This window comes from Aythya marila, assembly GCF_965140915.1.
Source record: "Aythya marila genome assembly, chromosome: 9".
Taxonomy (NCBI): domain Eukaryota; kingdom Metazoa; phylum Chordata; class Aves; order Anseriformes; family Anatidae; genus Aythya; species Aythya marila.
In genome coordinates this window covers 2,626,216-2,648,094 of record NC_139050.1, presented here as the reverse complement: position 1 = coordinate 2,648,094, position 21,879 = coordinate 2,626,216, and the positions used below count along the sequence as shown (strand labels likewise).

The following is a 21,879-nucleotide window of genomic DNA, read 5'->3' as shown; positions in this document are numbered from 1 at the left end:
AATGAGGTTTTGGAGTCCTTTACGGCAATTACAGTTACTGACTGAATCCATGAAGCGTCCCAACAGCTGCAAATGTCTTTGCTGTTGGGTTTAGTGACGGCATGGCTGGAGCCGTGGTCATCAGGAGTGCAGCTTACAGCAGTGAAGCCACCAGGGCACTCTGTGTTTCAGGAGTGTGTGTTTGCCCAAAGACAGCTCTGTCTGGGCGGGCTGGCTGTAGCGCAGCCTCCTAATCCACTCCTACACTGACCAGAATCACAGAATTGAAGGGGTTGGAAGGGACCTCAAAAGATCATTGGGTCCAACTCCCCTGCCAAAGCAGGTTCCCTACAGCAGGTTGCCCAGGCAGGCGTCCAGATGGGCCTTGAACATCTCCAGAGAAGGAGACCCCACAACCTCCCTGCTGTCCCAGTGCCCCGTCACCCTCACCGTGAAGAAGTTCTTTCACATGTTGGCGCAGAGCTTCCTGTGCTCCATCTTGTGGCCATTACTCCTTGTCCTGTCTCCACAAACCACTGAGAAGAGGTTGGCCAAACCCCTCTGTCTCCCACACCTCAGGTATTTATACACATTGATGAGATCCCCTCTCAGTCTTCTCTTCTCCAGGCTGAACAGACCCAGGTCGCTCAATCTTTCCACACAGGGAAGCTTCTCCAGGCTCCGTATCACCTTTGTGCCCCTCCGCTGGACTCTTTCCAGGATATCCCTGTCTTTCTTGTGCTGGGGAGCCCAGAACTGGACACAGTACTCCAGGTGAGCTGACCAGGGCAGAGTAGAGGGGGGGATCACCTCCCTTGACCTGCTGACCACATTGGCCCTCTTGGCCACGAGGGCACGCTGCTGGCTCATGGCCAGCCTGTCACTTTCTGCACTGCATGTGTGATGTGTAAGTTGCACAGGGAGAGGAAATTGGAATAAAATAAGGCTGAAGTCCTTGAGTTAATTTGTAAGAAGTGCTGTGAGGGACATAATTGGGTTCCTTATGACCCTTACGGTACTTGTTTCCAAATGCCCTAACAGGCAGTGGCTGTCAGCTGGTACCAGTTGTGCACGTTTCTGCCAGGAGAATCAGAAAAACACGTCCTTCAGCCAAACTACATTTACATTGCTGTTGTTTTTCCTTTGTTTCCTAGATAAATTGTTTCTGTAGACCTACCCAAATTCCATCGCAACACAAAGTTAAGATCAAAATAAAGTTATCAGGACTGTCTAGTTCTTCTTCATGGTGCTTGACTGTAAGCTCAGCGGGCTGCACTGAACCAGCAGCTAACAATCCCTACTGTTCTTGTGTGTGCTTAACCAAACTTCTGTGCTGTAGGACACAATGGCAGTAAAGCAGGAGTGTACTATTATGGTATTTAGAATTGTTTTATTACAGATAAAAGGAATAACTAAATGTGTTTGTTTTCTCATTTGCCTTACTGTGTTCGTTTTAGGCTTTGGTCCTGAGATGTGACAGAGCCCTGCTCCGCACAGGGGCAGTTTGAAGCAGGTTGGCTGTTCCCCCTGCAGCCACACGAACTGGCCCCCATCCCTGGGGAGCCATGGACTCCCTTGTTTTATGCTGTGCAGACTTGAAGTAAGGTATTTTAAATGGCATTACAAAGCAAAGGATAGATAGCTTGACAGTCTAGTAGAGGGTCTTTGGAACAAGACAGAAAACACCAGTAAGTGGTGGCATTAGGGTGAGCTGTGAGGCCTGAATAGATGAGAATGGTTGATTATGGACACAGCTGGATGAGCTTCATTAAGGGTGACCTAAATGCAGGCTTAGTTTTACACAGAACATGTTCTGACAATCTCCTCCTGTGTTTGCAGGAGGTGGCCAAACCATTTGGAATGACAGCATTTTATTTAGACTAATAAAGTGGATTAGAGAGGTATCACAGAGTTGTTTCCTCTTCTTTTGAAGGGGGTGTACCTGTGTGTACATGCTTAATATTCCAGAAGAGTAACAAGTCACTGCTAGTTACCTTGCGTTCTATTAACATTTTGGGATAATTGCTAGCTGTTCCTTTTGAAGAGCAGGGTGGAGGAAAGTATGGATTTCACACAATAAGACAGAAAGAAGGTTCATGGATGATGTATATGTATACCCCTGCCTTGTACTTTTATTGCCTCGTGTTTCTAATTCTTTTTTCCAGTTGGGAAAAAGAGAAGTGTGTAAGAGGCTATTCCCTGTCTGGAGGGGACTGCCAAAATAAGAGTATGCCTATGATTAGAAGTCTTACTATGTCTAGTAGCATGGTTAAATTCTTAATAGCTTCATGTATGAACCAGGGAAATTAGTTTGGAAGAGCTGTCCCAAGGCACGTACTTGCAGGAGATACATGTATACCTGGTAGAAATCGATACTACACAGGAGAAGGCTCTGAAGAAACACCTTCAGCACCTTTTAGCAGGTAATGCACAAGTAGAAAGTGCTGTGTAGGATTGTTGGTGGTAGCTGAACAAGCTCATTCATTTAATGGGCACTCTCATCACTTCCATTCCATCTCCAGCCCACTTTCCTTATTATGCCTGTAGATTGCAAAACACTTCAAGCAGGGGAACATAAAGAAGTGTTTTAAAACAGAGGTCCTAAATTGCACCGCTTTCTCTGCCTGCTGCCTTTCCAGCACTACACAAGCAGGATGCTGTTACCACAACTATTAGTGCCTCAATTTTTATTTCCTGATGTCATCTGTAGTCTCATTTGTAAGAGTGAGGACTCAGTGACAAAAGACAGGACTTGGTTTTGCACTGCCTGTAGTGTGTGTGGCTTAAACAGCACAGGAAGTTACTTTGGATATACTTCTACAAGAGTTTATGCTTGCCTCAAGCAGTGACGTGTATCTGTTCATCCACCACTCTCATTTCGTTCTTTACACTTGGACTGTTCTGGTCCAAACCCTCAGGTAGCTAGTTCTACATGCTAAGTTGTCAGAAATTCCTCCACCAAATAACAACCTTGCAGTTTAGTACCCTGAATTAGCTCATGAAGAGATCAGAGGAAAGTAATTCAGTCAGAATAAAGAAACGGGCAGGAATGTATAATTAGGATTGAGACCCTGGGATGCCATCTTAAACTGCTGAAAGTGTCGTGTTAAAAATTACCTCTCTCTTTCCCTAGTAAGAAGCCAGCAAGTACTGTGGCTGTAAGGTGTTCTGTTGCATGGCTACCACTTGTCCCGGATTACCTGTGTAGCTAAAGCAACATTGCAGTGTTAACTTCTTCCAGAAATTATGCTTGAAGTGCTCTATCCCCTACTTTTGCTCCCTTCTAGGAAACAAGTAAAAGTAAGGTCCAATCACCTTTGCATCACTGGCAAACAACAGAGTAACAGAAAAATGTGTTATAAAGATGGTGTAAGATGTATGGATTATCTTTCTCTATGGTGTTAATAGGCCTCAGCTTCCGCTGATTTCTATGGCAGACACCTGAGGATAAACTGATGTAGTTCTTAATATATGTATTTAAAAAAACAAACCTTTTTTTGGTTAAAAGAAATAATCATGAAATCTATGGAAAACCTAGGAAACCACTTGCTACTTTTTAGCAAGTCAAGACACTTAAAGGCTACACTATTTAACCCTGAAAAGAAAATATACTACTAAGATTTCGATGCATGGGGTATCAGTCCAGCAGTTCCGAGCTGATTATCTGGATGTTTAATGCAACAAGAAGGTAAGAAGTTACTTTATTTTTTTAACACTAAGATGGGTCAATTGTTGTTGATTTAACATTTCTGGTATTGAACTGTTTGAGACTTGGTTTTTCTGACTTACTGACATACCTACTGGGACACGTTAGAGCAGGACAGCAGCAGTTTAGTTCATGGAGTCACCTACTGTAGGAAAACTTGAATCTTGACTAATAAATGTACTCAGTAAATACGTAAGAGACCATGGTTTGCTTTTCTTGTTTAGTAGTAGTTGAAGGTGATGTACAGAAGTGTGCCATCATGAGAGCTTTGGAAGTAAGCATGAATCCTAGAAACCAGTGGTTACCCTTGCATTTCACCTCTCCTGCAGTGGAAGAAAAAATGTCTAAAGCTTGCTGAGGTTAAAAGGGGAAATTAAGCTTAACTGAAGATACGCAATCAGGCAAATGTTCTTTTTTCAAGTATTGTGCAAAACTTTTAAATGTTTCCCTTATTTGTTGGCTACATTAGAAACCTTTACTATGCAATTCATACCATGAACTGTAGATTTACATTGTGTAATTAAGGTACAAGCAACAGATGGAAGAAAGAAATATACATATTCTTTGAAAGAAATATACATATCCTAGTAACAACACTTCTGGACTAATTCTTTCAGAGGTTGAAGCAGCTGAACGTAAACCATGTCTAAAAAGTACATTACCGGCCTCAATGCTTTTTAAGTAAAAATACAGATCAACTAAAATTCTAGATAGGTTTCTGGCTGCTGATCTGCTACTAGGGAAACAGCCCTCGTCACAACTTCCTTTAAGAATATGCAATCTTAAAATCTGTTTCTGCCATTTAGTTTCTTTGAAACAAACTCTTGTTTTTTCCTTGCACAGGGACATTGTGGCTGTTTGCCTTTAATGCTTTCAATTAAAAAACCCCACACCTGTACATTGGTGTGATTGAATTTTTTTCAAAACAAAACTAAGATGACCCACTAATCACTCATTTAGACATGTGGTTTTATTGTTTAATCTCTAAAAGCTGTTTTTATACAGTAAAGAGTGCAATGAAACGTCTCTTGCAAATTTAAAGTAACCCTATTCTCTGAAGATAAATTAATGCAGTATTAAAATTAAACAGAAAAATTTATTTTGCTCTTCAGTACATGGGAGCAATTAAGAAAGTCAAAGACTTTAACACTGTTAAAAGATGTGGTTCTGTTTCTTTTCTCTACTTTGACATTGGTGATAATTCATGTGATAAATCACTTTTAGTTGAATGAACTTGCAAGGAGCAAGGCAAGACTAGAACAATGGGACCAGAATAAAAAAGTTTTGATTACTATAAGCACATTTGAGGTAGTTTGAAATGTTAAGCACTGTAAAATGTACTATTTTTAGTGAATGCAACTGCATTTTAATTTATATACACCTATTTTTTGACATACCTCATATTTAAGGAACTTTCATTCATAATTCAGTAATATCAAGAATACGAAAATGCACGTTTAGCCTCCTTATTTAAGTTCAGTCACTCTTAAATTACACACCAATTTTACTACAAAGCCTGCATGTAAAAGATCTTGACATGAACATTAAATGTTGCCAAGAGAAGGAAACTAACTTTAGTGAAGTTTAAGAAAGATGTGTGAAAGACAGTTTTATACAACTGTCATTTAAACAGGACCAAAACCTTGTTGGTAGAGAAGTCAGGACAGAAGCTTTATTTCACCGCTTTCCTCAAAAATGACAGTCTGTATACAGTAATTCGTTGAGTAACATTTGCTTTACAGATGAAGTACCTCCAGAAACATGAAGCAAATGTTGGGCTAAGTTTAAAATTTAGGTACAGCAAGAAGAATGCAATCTGACAATAGCTAAAGGAAGTGATTACAAATTTAAGTAGCTCCAGTGATGCAACACTGAAGGAGAGGTGGATTGGAGTCTGTGTAATGTATGACCTGATCTGGCTTTATTACTAAGGGAGACGAAAACCACTGCATGAGACACCTAACTGGATTCTCCTCTTCCCTTGCAGGTGCTCAGTCCTCAGGTGGCACGTGCTGTCTACATGTGTTATCTGAGTTAAGTGGGAGTGTAGAAATGACTGGCCCTGACAGTAGCACAGACCAACCTCCAGTCCACGCATTTAAGAACGCGCAGCACAGCACGCTGAGCACATTGACATGGACAGAGATAGGGAGAATTCTTAGCAGCTTGCCTAACTCGAAGTGTAAATGCAGTTGGTTCACATACAGCCTATACTCAACCATTACAAGATGCTCTTTTTCTTCCCTTTCCTATCCTTCTTCATCTTGGGAAGCGGTCCTTTCTTCCAGGTTGCTCTTCCGCACATGCACAGTTATTCAAAAGTAATGTTAACCCATGGAAGAATTGTGTTCTTGCTGCCACTTTAGTTAGTTAAAAAATAATTTCTTCATAAGGTAGTTCACTTGGAAATTTGTTGTTATGAATTGTTACCAGTGTGAACTAAGTTTACAGGACAAGTACGATAAACCTTCCAAACATAGCCGTAAAACAACTGTTTCCCTCAGGCTTACATCTAACTTCAAATGTCACACATCTATGCAGGTTAACAGCATTAAATTTGCGTCAGTTAACTAACATTAGGAATCTGATCAGGAACTATTTAAAAGTGACAGCTAACTTACCTGTGATGTAGCCTTCTAAAGCTTTTGGCACCAGTGACTTTGCGGTTCTTAGGTCTTCAGCTGAGCATTTGCCTGCCTCAAGTCCAAAGGACATTCCCATTCTCTTCAGCACCTCACTGTCATCATGAATCTCAAAAGTGTTATCAAAATTAAAGAGGTATTCAAATCTGCACGTAAAAAGCCAAAGTGAGATGGTTTAGCAAAGAAGCATACTTTGCTTTTTTTGCCCTTTTTTGGGGGTGGGGTGGGGTGGGTTTGTTCTGAGTGAGGTAAATGGCGAGTCTTCATTATCCGTAAAAGGTCCTTACAAAAAAGTGCTGCAAGTGATTTTTCTCTTCTGCTTCTGTGACTGGCATGCCTACAAGGTTTAAAATGGTGCTTTGCCAATTAAAATGACTTTACCATTACAGAAAAAAAGGCTAAAATTTTCTACCTTGTTAAACAGATTCAAAGGGGAATAGGCTGGTCTTAATAAACATGAACCTTTGTTTGTACTAAATCCAGTACTTTTAAAGGTCACCTGCAGCCCTGTCACTTAAGTATTTTGTTGTTACTTCTTTTATATTTAACTTTCTGTTCTAATCTGCAACGCTCCTCCTGTGAACTGACCTATTTACCTTGGTGTAACTTTGCTTTTTGGATGCATTTGGACGAAGCTAGCAGAGCGGGCTGTTTGAGGTCTTGTATATTCAAAGCCTAACAGTTCTGCTACAGGATTCTCAAAATGTTTTTCATTGCATATACAAGCAGAAATAGTAACGTAAACTTAGGAGAGCGTTAACAATAGCAGGGGCATCTAGACTAGCCTTATACTATAATCACAGGCTATTAAAAGATGGACAGCGCTGGCGCAATGATTACAATAGAAGGCTTGTTCCCAGTAACTCATTTTTTGCTGCCAAGTCTTCACCTCTGGAAAAAAACAATCTATCTGTAAGATACGAGCTTTAAAAGATAACTCCACTGGTGGGTCAGTCATTCACCCAGGCTCTTTTGTAATCTATGGATTTTCTTGATTGTACTTTGTGCCTTAAACAATCAAACAAACAAACCTGATCCATAAGTTTGGAAAAGTCTTTTGTGCCTACACACAGAAATTGCACCTATAAATGTACGTGCTTTGTTCTAGGTGTAGCTGTCCTAGTTACAGACGTCACTTCTTTTGTGACTCATATGGTATTACTTGAATAACCTGCATTTGCTTATGCAGCTGTACTTATTTAAGCAGAACCACATCAAAAGGGAAAACAAGATGTGTCACTATACCTTTAATTGGTACAGTTATTTTCCTGCTGTCTGGACTGCTGCAGCTGAAGTCATGCAGCTATGTTTAAACAAACGGGATGGGAGACCAGTGTCATAGTGAACTGGCAGGCTGTATACTAACTAATAACTGAATTCAGCTTTTATGGCCCAGTACTAAGTATTTATTAATAGCTCTGCATTTTTCCTCCCATGTGTTGTAGCCAAATACTGGCTATGAGGAAGGAGTGGAATGCAACACACTAACAGTATCATTTCTAGCATCCTGCGGCCTCTGATGCAAGAGATCTCTACCCATATTCTGCCTTTGCCATAAATAGCTATTTGACAATTTTCTTTCAGTGACTTAATGTGAATCCTTTTTGAACTTATATAAACATCTGGCATATACGTCATCAAATGCTACGATCTGCACAGACAGACGGTTACAAAAACACATTCTTTTTGTCTAAAACGTGTCACCTGGTAACTTCTCTTAATGGCTCCTAATTTTAACTTTAATAAGCAACTGTGAACAGCTATTCTCTGTGTACATTCCCCAGGTCAGCCATGATTTTATAGACATCTGTGAATCCACTGCTCCCTCTTCTCTAGGCCAAAGAGTCCATCTGTTCCTTCTGTGAAAGCCTGTCCCTAGCTTCATTCACTCTTGCTGCCCTCCTGTGTCTCTCTCCTGATTCTGCTACACTTTTTTCCAAGAACAGGACAGCAGATAATATTCCAAATATAAAAGCACTATACAGATCAGGTTTACACTGTAAAACTCTTTCTTTTTACTCTTTTTCCTAATAATTATTAACATTGTTTTGTCCATTATTGAGAAATCAACTTTGTTCTCGTAGAATGACCTACCGGACTGCCAACTTACTATTCAGTGCTAAAAGCTGGGTCCAGAGGCCAGTACCGTGAATGAGAAGTTTGGGTACATTTCCTGTCCCTCTCCTTTGGTAAGTGTAAATTTGGTTAACAGTAAATTTCATCTGCCATTGCGTAACCTACATGTTGGCATCTGTTCATGCCATCTACTATTCTAGTTGTTCAGACAACATCCATTTTTCTTTCCTTGGATAACTATTACCAGCTAACTTCTCGTCTCACTTTTATGGAAGTATTTACGCAACCCAGCAGGATTTCACTGTTGTTCCCCTTCATTAAAACAGCCAACAATTTGGTTTCCTTTTCTTGCCTAGCATTCTGCCTGTTATTAAATTAATGAATGAATCTTTTATTTTATTTCCAGTCACTTATTCTGTTTAAGGTCTGCTATGGAGTGGCCTTGTGATCCCAGCCAGATTACTCTGTTCCATGCTCAGCGAGACAGGAAAACTAACACGGATCACACTACCCAGTCTGTGTATGACCTATCTAAATCTTTGTAACATTTACTAATTAGTCTGACTATTGATCAGTTTAACAAGAAAAAAAAACCAACACAATGGTGTCATATTTGCTACCTTCTGTTCTTTTGGTACTACAGTGAGTTCAGTGTTAGTATTATGCTTCCCACTTACGCTTCTTTGAAGTGCTTGAGTGAACACCATCTACTCCTGCCGATTTGTTACTATTGTCACAGAACTACTCTACCAACTTTGGGATAAATCCCCTGCCAGATCTCTGATGTCCAGATATATTTACAGAAAGTTCTAACATGAAAAATAGTTACTTCCGGAGGCTGGAGTTTAAGGGTAAATTACATAGAGGAAGGGCTTTTAGTTGTTGTGGGTTTTTTTTGTTTGTTTGTTTGCTCGTTTTCACCTCACGTGTAGTGAGACTTTATTTCCTTTGCCTATTCCCTTATACAGCTTGGTTATATCAACTGAAATATCAATAGCTTAGATAATTTTGGCATGCTCATTTTTAGTAGTAATGTTTTCTTACGGTTTGAGGTTTTTATACTTCTCTAGGCACCAACAGTCAGTTTTGTTTCTGACAACTTTAAAGCAGTGGTTCTGAAGTTCCAGTATGAAATTGTTCAACTTACTAATGACTTAAAACCTAAATACATAGCATTGTTTAAAAAAACATGGTAAGAACTGTACTATGCATCTATAAAATATGGGTATAATTAAGCTAAAGCACTACTGATCTTAAGATTATGTGTTCTACAGCATTTCTACCTTCAACAGCATTATTGTGGTATGTTGGTGCTTAAGGTACCTGAGAACAGCTCTATTTTTACTGTATGCTAATTGACTCCATACAGTTCAATACAGGATTTGTACATTTGTACACTACAGAATGGAATCTTAACCTAGGGCCTTAAGATAAAGCCAGCTATTTTCATGTAATAAACTAGTTATGATCGGATTAACAGTGAATATAATAGTGAATATAACAGCACCTCTCACACTTTCAGCCACATTTTCACAGGATGAAGTGCATCAGCACCCAGAAGTATGTAAGTAAACTCAAGAGTGCAATGTATCGCAGTATGCTTACAAAGGCTAATTTCAAATTTCCGTATCATTTACTTCTCTTCTTCCTCCCCCCCCTCAAAGAGCTAGATACAAACTTTTTCCTATTTAAAGATAAGAGATGTGATCTCCTTCAAAAGTATCATTTCCACTCCTAGGATGTTACTTTTGTGTAATGGGTCACCTTGCATTTCTGACTAAATGTATCTATGGCACATTAAGAATAAGAATTCAAGCCACTGGCTTGAATAGCTTTTTTAAAACCAAAACCAAATGGCTTTATTAAAAGCTAGCACTGTCCTAGTATATAACTTCATTCACTTCTTTCTCCTGTGCAGTGAATGCTCCTTAAAATGTCAGTGCCAAGTGCCTTTTACAACAGCGGAAGTCAGCTTGTTTTAACTAGTGGTTGTAAAGCAATGATTATAAACTTATTCCTGTTAATACTGCAGTTGGATTAAATATAATAACAAAAAAGAAACAAAAAAAAAGGAAGCCAAACACCCTTGAAGTAAGTGACCATGGAAATTTAAATGCACAATTACTTTAAATAAACTAACACAGTTAAGTTAAAGACAGTTTCTCTAATTAGTTCAAACAAAAATTCTGGTCCACAAATAAAGCACAATTCTAAAACTTCATTCCATAAACACTTACTTATCACTTGATATGCTGCAGTCAATGACTGTTCTTTTGCTAGTGTTTACTATTAAGAAAGGCAGCTGTATTGTTGAGTTCAAAGCTGGAGGGCCTTGATTTTGTTGTTCATTTTGCTGATTTCTTTGTACCAAGTTTTTGAATGCTATTTGCTGTAAAAAGAAAGAAAAAAATTAAAATTAAAATTAAGAAAACAGTGTTTCCAGAAAGGGGAACTTCATAGATCTTATTTACCAACTCTCAATACCCCCAGTGATGTTCAGTCAAAAGATAAGCTGTGATACTGAAGCTTGTCAGGAATGAAGTTACACCCTACAAATTTTTATGCCCCTCTCGCTCGACCCTGGAGATGAAACAATGGAGCAATAACATGTGGTGAGAATGCTTCCTCACACCTTCTGAAAAGACGCTGGAGTCAGAGGTCTCCTCTGCTATCTTATATGCATAATTACCTCAGATTAGGAGCCAGTTACAAATTACAGCATCCCCCCTTTCTCAGCATCTGTATTCTCTCCCCCTCTCATCCATCACCCTTTTTTCTCAGAAGAATTTATTTAGAAATTCTGCTTTCAACATTTTAAACAGGTGCTGTTTGTGATACCACCCCTTCTTATATCTGACTGCATATGTATGAAAATAAGTGTTTTTAGGAAATGTTATTTGAGGGATTGGAAGTCAGGGTACTCACCCAATTGCAAGCACTACTTTATTCCACTTAGGGGGAAGATGGATAGACAAAACCCCTAAGGACTGTTAAACCACTTGACAGTGAATGTAAGTGTATAATTACAGTTGTAGAAAGTAAGGGAGTGCAAATCTGATGTTTTCAGACCAATAGTGTCTGAGTTGCCTCACTTTTACCAGGATAATTTTATGTTACTCAGGGAAGCTACTAATTTCCTAGGTCAGTTTGAATCAGAATTGTGCCCTAAACAGAGAAATCGTTTTTGCTGCCGAGGGGGGGGATAATCAGATATTTAGTTTCTAATTAGCTGAAAACCGTATCGTTGTATCTCCACCAGGAAAAAAAAAAAGCCTCATTGCCTATAACTTCATACAAAAGTTTGACTGCATTTACATTACTGAATGCCTGTGCAGAGATCGAAACATTTAACAATGCTCATAACTCTATCTATAAGCTATTACTTTATAAACAAAGATGCATTTGAAATACATTTCTGCAGTCAATGCTAAAATCAAAGTTCTACTTAGGTAAATGACTTTGAAATATATTTCAAAGTTTTCCCAGATGCACATCAGAACCTAAAAGACCTGGATTGTCAGCCTTTCATTCTTAGGATCCAGAAGAATTTATCTCCCCTGGAAGAACTCCATACATACTTATGTAAGTTCAGTTACAAATTTTACAGCTTAGAAAAAACTAATTTATTTCAATTGAAACTAGCCAGAGAAGGTAATTAGGGCTCTTTGAGTTGTTCCCATTGCCACTAATTCTTATAGAGCTTCAGCAGAATGCTTACAAAAGGCTGTGGCATGTAGAAGCAGTATGGTGTGGGTAAAATGAATCAGGATGTGAGGGTAAGAGGTTCCCCACACCAGAAACCAGAAAGGTTTCAAGCGTGAAACTTTTCTTCTCTAGTATATCAGAGCTGCTGAACAAAACTATAAAGAAGTTCTAACATGATGGACTCTTACTGGTTAATTTAATTTATATAAAAAGTAATTTAAATTAAATATATACCTGCAGCAGCAGTTCTTGTAGCTGTGCTCGCTTCTCTTTTATCCGTTCAATCCTCTTCTGTTTTTCTATCTTAAAATATAAATGTATATATATATCATGGTAAATATTCAGTGACCTTGTCTGTTCCACTCTGCCAGACTGAACAGACGTCAGAACTACATCAGTGTGCGAAAAATCCCCATTTTCTTCGTAAACGGTGGTGAATTCCCTGGCACAGTGAGTAACTGTCAAGTCTTTTCAGCCGTACCCTCTTAAAATATAGTCGCTTCTTCTTCAGAAAGACTAATCACATAGGCACATGAGTGCTTCCATAAAATAGGACTATGCATATGCATACTCCTTGGGTGGATGAATTTTCCAAGTTTCTTCAATACGCAATACAGTAAAAGCAGATTTCTTACTATATCTAGAAAGACGATTAATGTAACCTGAACAAGAAACTGTTCTGTATTGGACAGGCAGCCCCCACATTTTAAGATAGCTCATGTCACAAGTAGCAAAAATATAATGCATATTAAGGTGTGTTTGCATATAGTCATTACAGGAGTTTGCAGTAAATACAGTAACTTGTGCTTTGTATTTATGGAGTGTTTAGCCTCAAGTACAAGCAACATCTGTGTACTTAAATTCTGGCATCCCTGCAAAAACAGGGCAATTCCTAGCCTGCTGGAAAAACAACAATGCAAGTACCTAATAAGTAATTTTTTTTTCCTGCTAGTTCATAACTAGTATTTGACATCCTAGCAAAAAATATTTTTCAATTTAATTTCCTTTCATTGGTGCCTCCCAGCACAAACTAATAACAAAATAGTTTTCCTTTCAAATGTACACAATTTCATCAATGTAACAGTACTTAAGTTCGTTCTTATAGTTATTTTGGCTCCTACACACTATAATCTTAGAAGTTAACCCTGATACCATGAATTTTCATTTTTCTAAGGTAAACAGTTTTTAAAACTTGTGTAATATTGTGTACACCAAATAAAAGTGAACAAAACATACATAATAAACATATCAATGAGGTTAAATTGTGAAAAAAAACCACCACACAACTCTTAAGTTTTTAAGCTCCATTATTACAACCTGTGTGCTACACAGAAATTTCCATCTCCCTCACTTTACCTCTAGATTCTGACATTCCTGAGCTGAGTTTGTAGGAAGGCCGATCCATCTGATTTCCTTTTTCTCCTTTGAAATTATGTTCATTGCCATCAGCACATTAAGGGCATCGTAAACTCTCCGTCTAATATTTTTCTGATCGTAAGCCTGCTAAGGAAACAGCTCAGCATTAATAACAACCGAAGGTCTCAAAAATAGAACACATCCTTCATAGAGAAGTAAAGGCAAAAAACAAAAAGTAGTTTTAAGTGAGAGTGATATTAAGACAGGATGCTTTCATCTGTGCTATTGCTTGGATACCACACCAACGTTGTTGTTTGCAAACAAAAGCTTCAGGCCTGCCTAAAGCCTCTGGGAAGCAATTCCCATCGTGGCAAGTCCGCTACAGGTGGAGAGCCTGACTAGACCTCATATGGTCGGTACTGAGCATTTTTTGAAGCGATTTTTTTTGGCAGACTTGCTTCTTTATAATTTAGATGGAGTTTAATTCTCCATTTTAATTCTGTATTTTAGTATGGAATTTGATATATAAATAACTTAAGGGTATGTCTCATACTTCCAAGGTAGTTAAGTGAGGAAAACTATGGCATGTGGCAGGATAACACAACAGCAGGAAGAGAAGTCCATGATAAATCAGCGAATTTTGTACTGGTAGAAAAAAAAAAAAAAAAATCAACGTGTTCACTTACCGAATCTGTAGCTAGGTGGCTGTTAGAATTTGTGAATTCTGATACCAGCTCATCAGCAACTTCATTGTATGAAGTTGTTCCTTTACGCTGAACTTTTTCACATACTTTCATTGAAAAATGCCTCAGACCTTTCCCATTTTTATCTCCTTTTTTGCTTCTTTTACTGTAAGGAGAAAAGTAATTATTTTAAGATGTTGAAATTTAATAAGCATACTTTCCTGCTGCATATAATTTCAGTGTATTTTTTTCTTTTCATTTCAGATTAATTTTTAAATGTAGGTATTCTAATTTCATATGCTTTGATTTACTTTTTAGTTAAATGTTCTTCATAGGTGTTATGTTAACAGTATGACAAATGTCATTGAATTCCCAAAGACATGCTAGAACAATTTAAGACTGAAAATTTTATTTCATTCTTGACAGTATTATGGACACTTGGAAACCAAAATACTTTAATAAGCAAGACTTACCTGACAGAACAACAACAAAAAAAATACCTTTCTCCTGTGCGTTTCTTAACAAAAAAGAATTTGCAATTACAATATTTGTATGCATGTTTCAACAGAAGCATTTAAAATGCTTATATGATTTTTTTAAAATTACAATTTTAGAAGTTGGTTTGATAACATGTTTCAGGGAGAGGTGTTATTTTACAGAAATAGCCCTAGTTCTGTCAACTGTAGCAAGCTAAGAAAAACATAAAAATACAAGAATGCTTTTGAAAATTTTGAATGTATTTAAGAAAACAGGACACTGGAAAAAATGACAGAAGAAAAGTATAAAAGAACAGCAGAATAAAATAAAATACAAACCAAAAAAAACAACAAAACTTTCTAAACCTTATGCAGTTATTCAATTTGAGTAATTGTGATAGGTAAACAAACAACATCTTGAATGCATCCAAAGAAGTTTTGGAAGCAAAGAAACAATTATTTAGTTACAGGTATTTGTCACATACGAAACTAGATCAATCCTGTTTCTGAAGATGTATCGCATTTTTCACAACTCCAGTTTTGCCTGTAACAGTAAATGTAAATACATCAGAAGTAAATATAAATAATAAGTAAATGTAAATATTAGGAAGTGATGACAAAGAGTACTGAATTATAACTACAAATAATAACATACTATGTAGTTTTTACTGTGGAGGAGTGAAAACTGATTAAAGTGGGAACTGGACACCAAGCTCTCTGAAAGGCAGATTTGAAGAAGCAAACAAGGTATGGCCACGTAAATAAAACATATGTTCAATAGTACTCACCTTTCTGAAAAATCTGATTCTATAAATTCTCGAGTCCTCTTTCTGTCCCTATGAGAAGACAATTCAAACTTAAATTAAACCAGTATCTTATTTTGATAAATAAGACCAGTATCTTATTTTACTTATTAACCAGTATCTTATTAATGAAGGGAGCTGAATGAACATGATGACTCTGAAGTTCTGTGCCATGAGAGGCTGCACAAATCAGACCTGGCCCTCGTCTGTAATGCCAGGATGTCTGGGGTTGTGTGGAGCCCTGAGCATGACTATGATTTTGCCTTATTTGCCTTTGGAAACAATTTGGAATCTGTGAAGAAGAGTAAACAGACTCTTTTCTCTCTCAGACCCTTCATCACGGCATTTGAATGAAGCTGAAGCAAGCTAACCAAAGTTCACTGCCTAGCTGAGCAAGCTGTGAGCAGGCACTAAAACTCTTCCCTCATCAGGCTACTGAAAGAACTTATGTCTGGCCTTCATAGTTCACAAAAGTTGCAGAAACAAATTCATTATTGACATCTCCCTTTCAAATAAAATCAGATCTACATGGATTCAAAAGCTATTTGAGGAGAAAAACCCCTATGCATCAAGAAAAGCAAGCTTAAAAACTGCTCAGCTGGGCCTGCAGTTTATTGACTGTGTGGTGGGAATATAGCAACTAGGAGGTACAAGCACATGACAAATCTTGCTTACAGCACGGCATGAAGAAAGTCAAGATACGAACACATTCTCCTTAAGCCATTTCCTAGATGCTTCATTTTCTCACCTCTACAGCTGGAAAGGTATTACTGACATGCATCACTGATTAGGAAATAAACCAGATGTGGAGATAAATTACTTTTTAATTTTCACAGGCAAAGCACTGCATCTGTCTTGAGACAGATAAGCTCAACAGTACTAAAATCAAAAAAATAAAATCATGAAATACTGTAAAGATCAGATTTCCTTGGATGACATAATGATGGTACTCTGAAATATCTAGCCCATGAAAAAAAAATTGATACCATAAAATAATAATAAAAATACAGCATTGACTACATTCAAAATTTGTTATTACAGCTTTAGTCTTAAATGCCTCTAAGTGTACTTGAAAGATTCTCCCCCTGTTGGAACCTGCTGATAACGGTATATCCAAGTAGCTTTGCTACTGAGCATGAATTTATGAAAAAAAATAGAGGCTTTTTTTAATGGGACTCATAAATTTGTGACTTTCCATTGTCACACAGGAACAGACACTTCCATAAAGCAAAATTAAAACAGTAACGTGACTTCTATGTGCAACCGTTCACATGTTCCAGATACCGCAAGCACTTACTGTGCTAAGAGGCATACTTCTTTTAATTGTGGAAGAACCAGAAACTGAGCTAACATGTAGTTAGAACAGTATAAATATAAGAAAAATCAGAGCAGATCCACAAACATCTTTAAATAAACCAAAAATCTTACCCTGGCACCCAGCCAGTAGCTTCTGTTATGTGCGTCTGCGTGACCATCGTTGGAGCTGGGCTGTATGGACTCCCAATTAGAACACTCCCTGAATTGGTCAGTCTTTGTGATGTGCTTATGAGCTGGGAAATTAGAAATAAAATTAAAAAACAAAACCAAACAAAAAAAAAAGCACAGCTTTTAAAACAGAATAGAGGTTAACATATCCCCAAATTCATATTAAGCATTTAAGAAAAAAAAAAAAAAAAAAGCATGTACCAGATGTAAGCTGTAGTCAAAAATAGACAGAAGGGGTGCCATTAGAAGGTACTCCTACATGACAGTAATTACAGTACTGTTAAGTGTTCTGCCACTTGTGGCTTATTACTGTATTACTCTTAAGGACAAGAACTAGACAAACAGCCATAATGACTAGGTAGAGGAGAGAGGACCTGTCACTATATGCATCAAATTGTTTCTTCCAGACTATGTCTAGGACATTTCTTGATTACTGCAATCAATGAAGCTTCATTCCCAGTGGATTGGAATTGTCAGTATTTGGTACCAAGGTCTGAGCTCCAGGCCAACTATTCTGTGCAGTATGCAGTGGTCACATATCTCAAGGCCTTCTAGGAAGCAAATACAACACCGTACCTATGAAATTACATCTGAGGTGTATGCTGTACACAGAAAATACAGCACATTTAGACAAACCTGTTGTAATTCTGTGCACAGTGGTTGTTAACACTAAATCACTTGATCTCATCTTTTAAATTACATCCAACTTCATTCTTTAACATAGGTCACCAGAGGAATTCAGATAGTATTTAAAAATGAAACAGTATTAATAGTTAATCTTTTAAATAAACACATTAAATTATTTTTATTCCAATACGCTATGATTTATACCAAAGCCTCCTGGAGAATGCTTTTTACTCATATACCCATTTTTTAAAAATTTATTTTATTATACTTTTAGTAGCATTTTGAGTACCAAATATATTAAACTTAATGCTTTCCTTTACTATATCACTTACCCAACAGCCATATGGCTATAGGGCAGATAGTTTGTTTGGTATTCATCAATGTTTTTTAAACAATTAGAGAAACGTTATCTGAAGAGTTTCCAACTTCCTTACCTAGTTGAGCATTGCTTTACATCTCTCCTAACTCCAAATTGTGACTATATTTCTTGCATTTTTTTTTCTCCTGAACAAATAATTTTATCTTATTTGTCCTTTCTTTTATCTCCATTATTTAACTTTTATAGATAAGTGAACAGCTTGACAGAGAAAGATGAGTGGAAAAAGAAGGAAATACTAGGAAAAGTGAGACACAGGGCCAATTAAAGTATTTACTGCTAGGCATTAAGGAACATGGGATTCCCCACTGCGTTATTTTACACACTGTATGCCAGCAAAGGAAAGATACAAACTTTTATCAACTTACTGCTACATTGGCTTAAAATCAGAAACGTTTTGTGATAGAATGATTAATTTTTAAAAGCTTGATTAAGTTCAGCAGTAATGTCAATATGTGAGAATCTAAAATACATTATTTCAATTAAAGCTTAGTTCAATCCAATAACTTTTTAATTTCCTGCAACACTGTAAATAATTGTCAGTAAGCATACAGCTCTGCCAGTATATGGCAGACACATGTCGGAGAGAAAAGATTTTTAAGTATTTTGCATGCTGAAATTTGTTTTATCACATTCCACCCACCATTATGTTTCACATTGCTCTACTCATGTCTTTTAAATACCAAAGAAAATGTATCATAAAAAGGGTGGGTTTTGTCTGATCTCCCTATAATTTTAACAGCTAGTGTAATAAATTGAGGGGCAAAATCACGTTTGAGCATCTTAGTCTCGTCCTGTATCTCTCTGTACCTTGGTGCCACCTGGAGGAAAGGACAACAGCAGCGCTCCTGCCAGGCCCAGGGCAGCCATGGCATGTGGCCAGCATGATGCTCGGCCAGGCACCCAGAGCTGGTAGTTGCACAAGCACAAAATCTACATCTTACTGTTGAAAGTCTCTTACTGCATGTTTGCTTTCCAAAAATGCTACACACTGAGTATTTTCAAAAGATTTATTCCATCCTAAGAGCAAACATTTTTGCAGTGTGCCTGAAGTAATCACATCAATACACTGCACAGCATAACACGGAAAAAGAAAAGCTCATCCTAATTTGGCAAATAGAAATCTATGGGGTGTGTTACCTCACTGCAGTCAAGCACTTCCATTTTCATCACTAATACTTGCACTGTTAAATTCACTCCTACAGAGTACTGCCGCTGTTAACTGAGATGCCTTGCCTCAATCTCCAGCTGGTCCTACTGCAGCAGGAGGGGCTGTGCACCTCAGCACTGCTACTGAGCAGGGGCAGGCAGCAGACACCTGCACTGCCCAGCTGGGGACGTTCTCCCCCTTAGCTGACACTGCAAGATGGTGTAAGGTCCCAGCACCAACACTGGAACGCCAGCACTTCTCGCAGGCAAGGCAAGCCTCACATGCAATATGCATTGTGTTACTGGAATCTAATGACACCACAACACACACCTGCTTGCAAGAATCCAGCAAAACTGTGCTTCACCGTTGGCATAGCTGCCCTGTAAGACAAATCACCCTTCAGCCAACAGCCCGCTCCCCGCCCTGTGGCTGTCTGTCTGTCTGTCTGAAGAACCTGGAACAGCTGAGAGGGCTGCAACCCACGTGGGTAAAGAAAACCAAAAAACCCTCATGGCAGTAGGATATTGCTAACACTGCTGAGATGCCAAAGGAATGGTAACACTCCAGCTGTTAAGAACTTGTGAACCTTCTCTTATAAACACAGCCATGCCCTGGATGTCTTAGAGGGTCTGTGCTGATAGCTAAGAAGGAAATGTGTTCTAAATACAGTAGCATCTTACTGAAAAATAGACATTTTTAGCGTTCCCCCCCCTTATACTATGAAATAAAATACATATTCTTTTATTTAGCATACATAAGATTAAATTTTTAAAATATGAGAAAATTCTACCAAAACACCTTCACCATGTAAGCTAAGTGCAAACCAATGCTTTCTTTTGTACAGTTCTAGTTACTGCAGTGCTACATTTCACAGGACACGTTACTGTAACAGGCAGAGATAAACAAGCCAGTCCTTCAACAGTAAGTGTTCAAGTAAAAAACATCTCTGATCATCCTATTTCAGCTACCCAAAATACATGAAAATGTCTCCTTTACTATTATAAAAGAGCAGCAGAGAATCTCCAGTAAGAACTCTATGTCTTAATGAGAGTGCTTTGAAACCACACAGCAAACCGTGCTAACAAGCACATGACAGCCCCTTCAAATGAGCTTGCCTGACTTTGAAACATGACAAAAAGTTGGTGAAATTAACGGACAGTAACTGGCTTTCTGTAATGTCACCCAGAATAAGGTCAATAGGGCAGCAACCTATGCTAGCAAGGGACAGTTTAGTTCCTGATTAAGCAAAAAAATGTAACTGTGTATCTAATATTAGGGAAATAGTCCCTGTTATATACCAGTATTTTGAGAAATGTATCATCAGAAGTAGCATATTTGATATCAACTATGATGGCAAGCAAAATGTAATGCATACAGATTAGTGTAGTAGAGAACTAAGCATCAATAACCAAACAGATTTTTAAATCAGAGGCAATAAATGACATTTATATAATATTTTTTCCTTCTGTCACATGCAAGTATGAAGAAGAGCTGCCAAAAGTGGGATTGCAGTGGAGTGCATGTTAATGAATAAGTTGCAAGAGAAGAATCTTGTAATTTAATAAATGCTCATAGAAGCAACCATGCCAGAAAACAGTCATTTTCTTTCTGGTATCATTAAGTTAGAGTTATATTAGATAGTGCTTCTCACATTACACTGTGGTGTGTTTTTAACTACATAGCATTGATTACAATACATCTAGTGCTGATACTCACTTTTGTTCAGTTTGTGTTGCTGTACAGAAATTTGCAAATGTACATCTGTAAATCTACACCGAAAACTAAATCTTCAGCCACGTTCCTAGCAAGGTTCACATCTCCATTTTTTCATGTTTCCATATTACATAAATGGGCAGTTACACACCTGGTTAGCCAAGTTAGCATTACTGCAGTTGCAAAACTTACCATTTGGGGTCCAACATTCACATTAATTGGTCCTAAGGTTTTTGGCAAAATCTTTGTTGGGGAGTTCGTACTGGAAACTGGTAATGTAATTATTGAAATATTACCTAAAAAAAAATAAAAAAAGCAATAGAATTTTAAATTACCTCCTTAGTAACTTAGAAGTAACACAGTAACACTTTGGTGAATTCTCACATCATTTTTACACTTCGGAACCAGGTTAACTTTTCCTGTCTCATACACTGCAAAAATAGCCTTCCAGAACAGCCACCAGACCTCTTAGCAGATGTCACAAGGACACCTTACAGAACTATAAAACTTCACCAATTTATCGCTGAACTACAACTTAGTATTTTACTTCCAGAAGCAATTTCTTCTTGCCTAGGATAAAGAGCATGCAGCCTGCCATACACTTGAAGTTTAAAAGTCATGGGTGTACTTCTAGAGTCACAGAATATCCCAACTTGGCAGGGATCCATGAGGATCATCGAGTCCACCTCATGAAGCTGTTCTACACACTAATCCTATTTACAATCACAAGCATATGTACAAAATATGGTTCTATCTTTATAGCCTTAACCATTCCTAGTCTGATTATACCATAACATTGTAAAACACCAGTGAAGTAAGCCTGTCTGTATCACTGTGCAGATGGAGCAAATGATGCCTTTGCAACTACCTGAAGTACCAGAGCTGGCAGCTGGACAGCAGGATGGAGCCAACCATCCCACCTCCAACCCAGTGTCTCTTCATCCCAAGATGTTGACCATCTCTGTGCTCCTGCACAGCTTACGGACCTAGCGCATCCTGCCTGCGCACAGCTCTGCGCTGAGTACCTCACAAATGCTGCTGCTCCTCGCTTCCAAACTGTATCTTGTAATCTTGATTACTCAGACTTAATGTCTTAATCAAA

At 38.0% G+C, this 21,879-nt stretch overlaps 1 protein-coding gene across 20 annotated transcripts in view; it reads right to left on the bottom strand.

Annotated features, from left to right (window-relative positions):
- The window catches only part of TFDP2 (transcription factor Dp-2), a 46,925-nt gene that overhangs the window by 3,594 nt on the left and 21,452 nt on the right, over nt 1-21,879 (bottom strand). For 18 of the 20 annotated variants that reach the window (XM_082767625.1, XM_082767634.1, XM_082767638.1 and 15 more), the window contains 8 exons: nt 20,970-21,073; nt 16,855-16,976; nt 15,412-15,459; nt 14,151-14,313; nt 13,465-13,611; nt 12,343-12,411; nt 10,641-10,792; nt 6,307-6,473 (listed from right to left, as the gene is read on the bottom strand). In XM_082767625.1, coding sequence (XP_082623751.1) covers nt 6,307-6,473; nt 10,641-10,792; nt 12,343-12,411; nt 13,465-13,611; nt 14,151-14,313; nt 15,412-15,459; nt 16,855-16,976; nt 20,970-21,073 — 972 coding nt within the window. The remainder of the gene's footprint in view (nt 1-6,306; nt 6,474-10,640; nt 10,793-12,342; nt 12,412-13,464; nt 13,612-14,150; nt 14,314-15,411; nt 15,460-16,854; nt 16,977-20,969; nt 21,074-21,879) is intronic. The other 2 variants (XM_082767626.1, XM_082767631.1) reach the window with 2 other exon arrangements.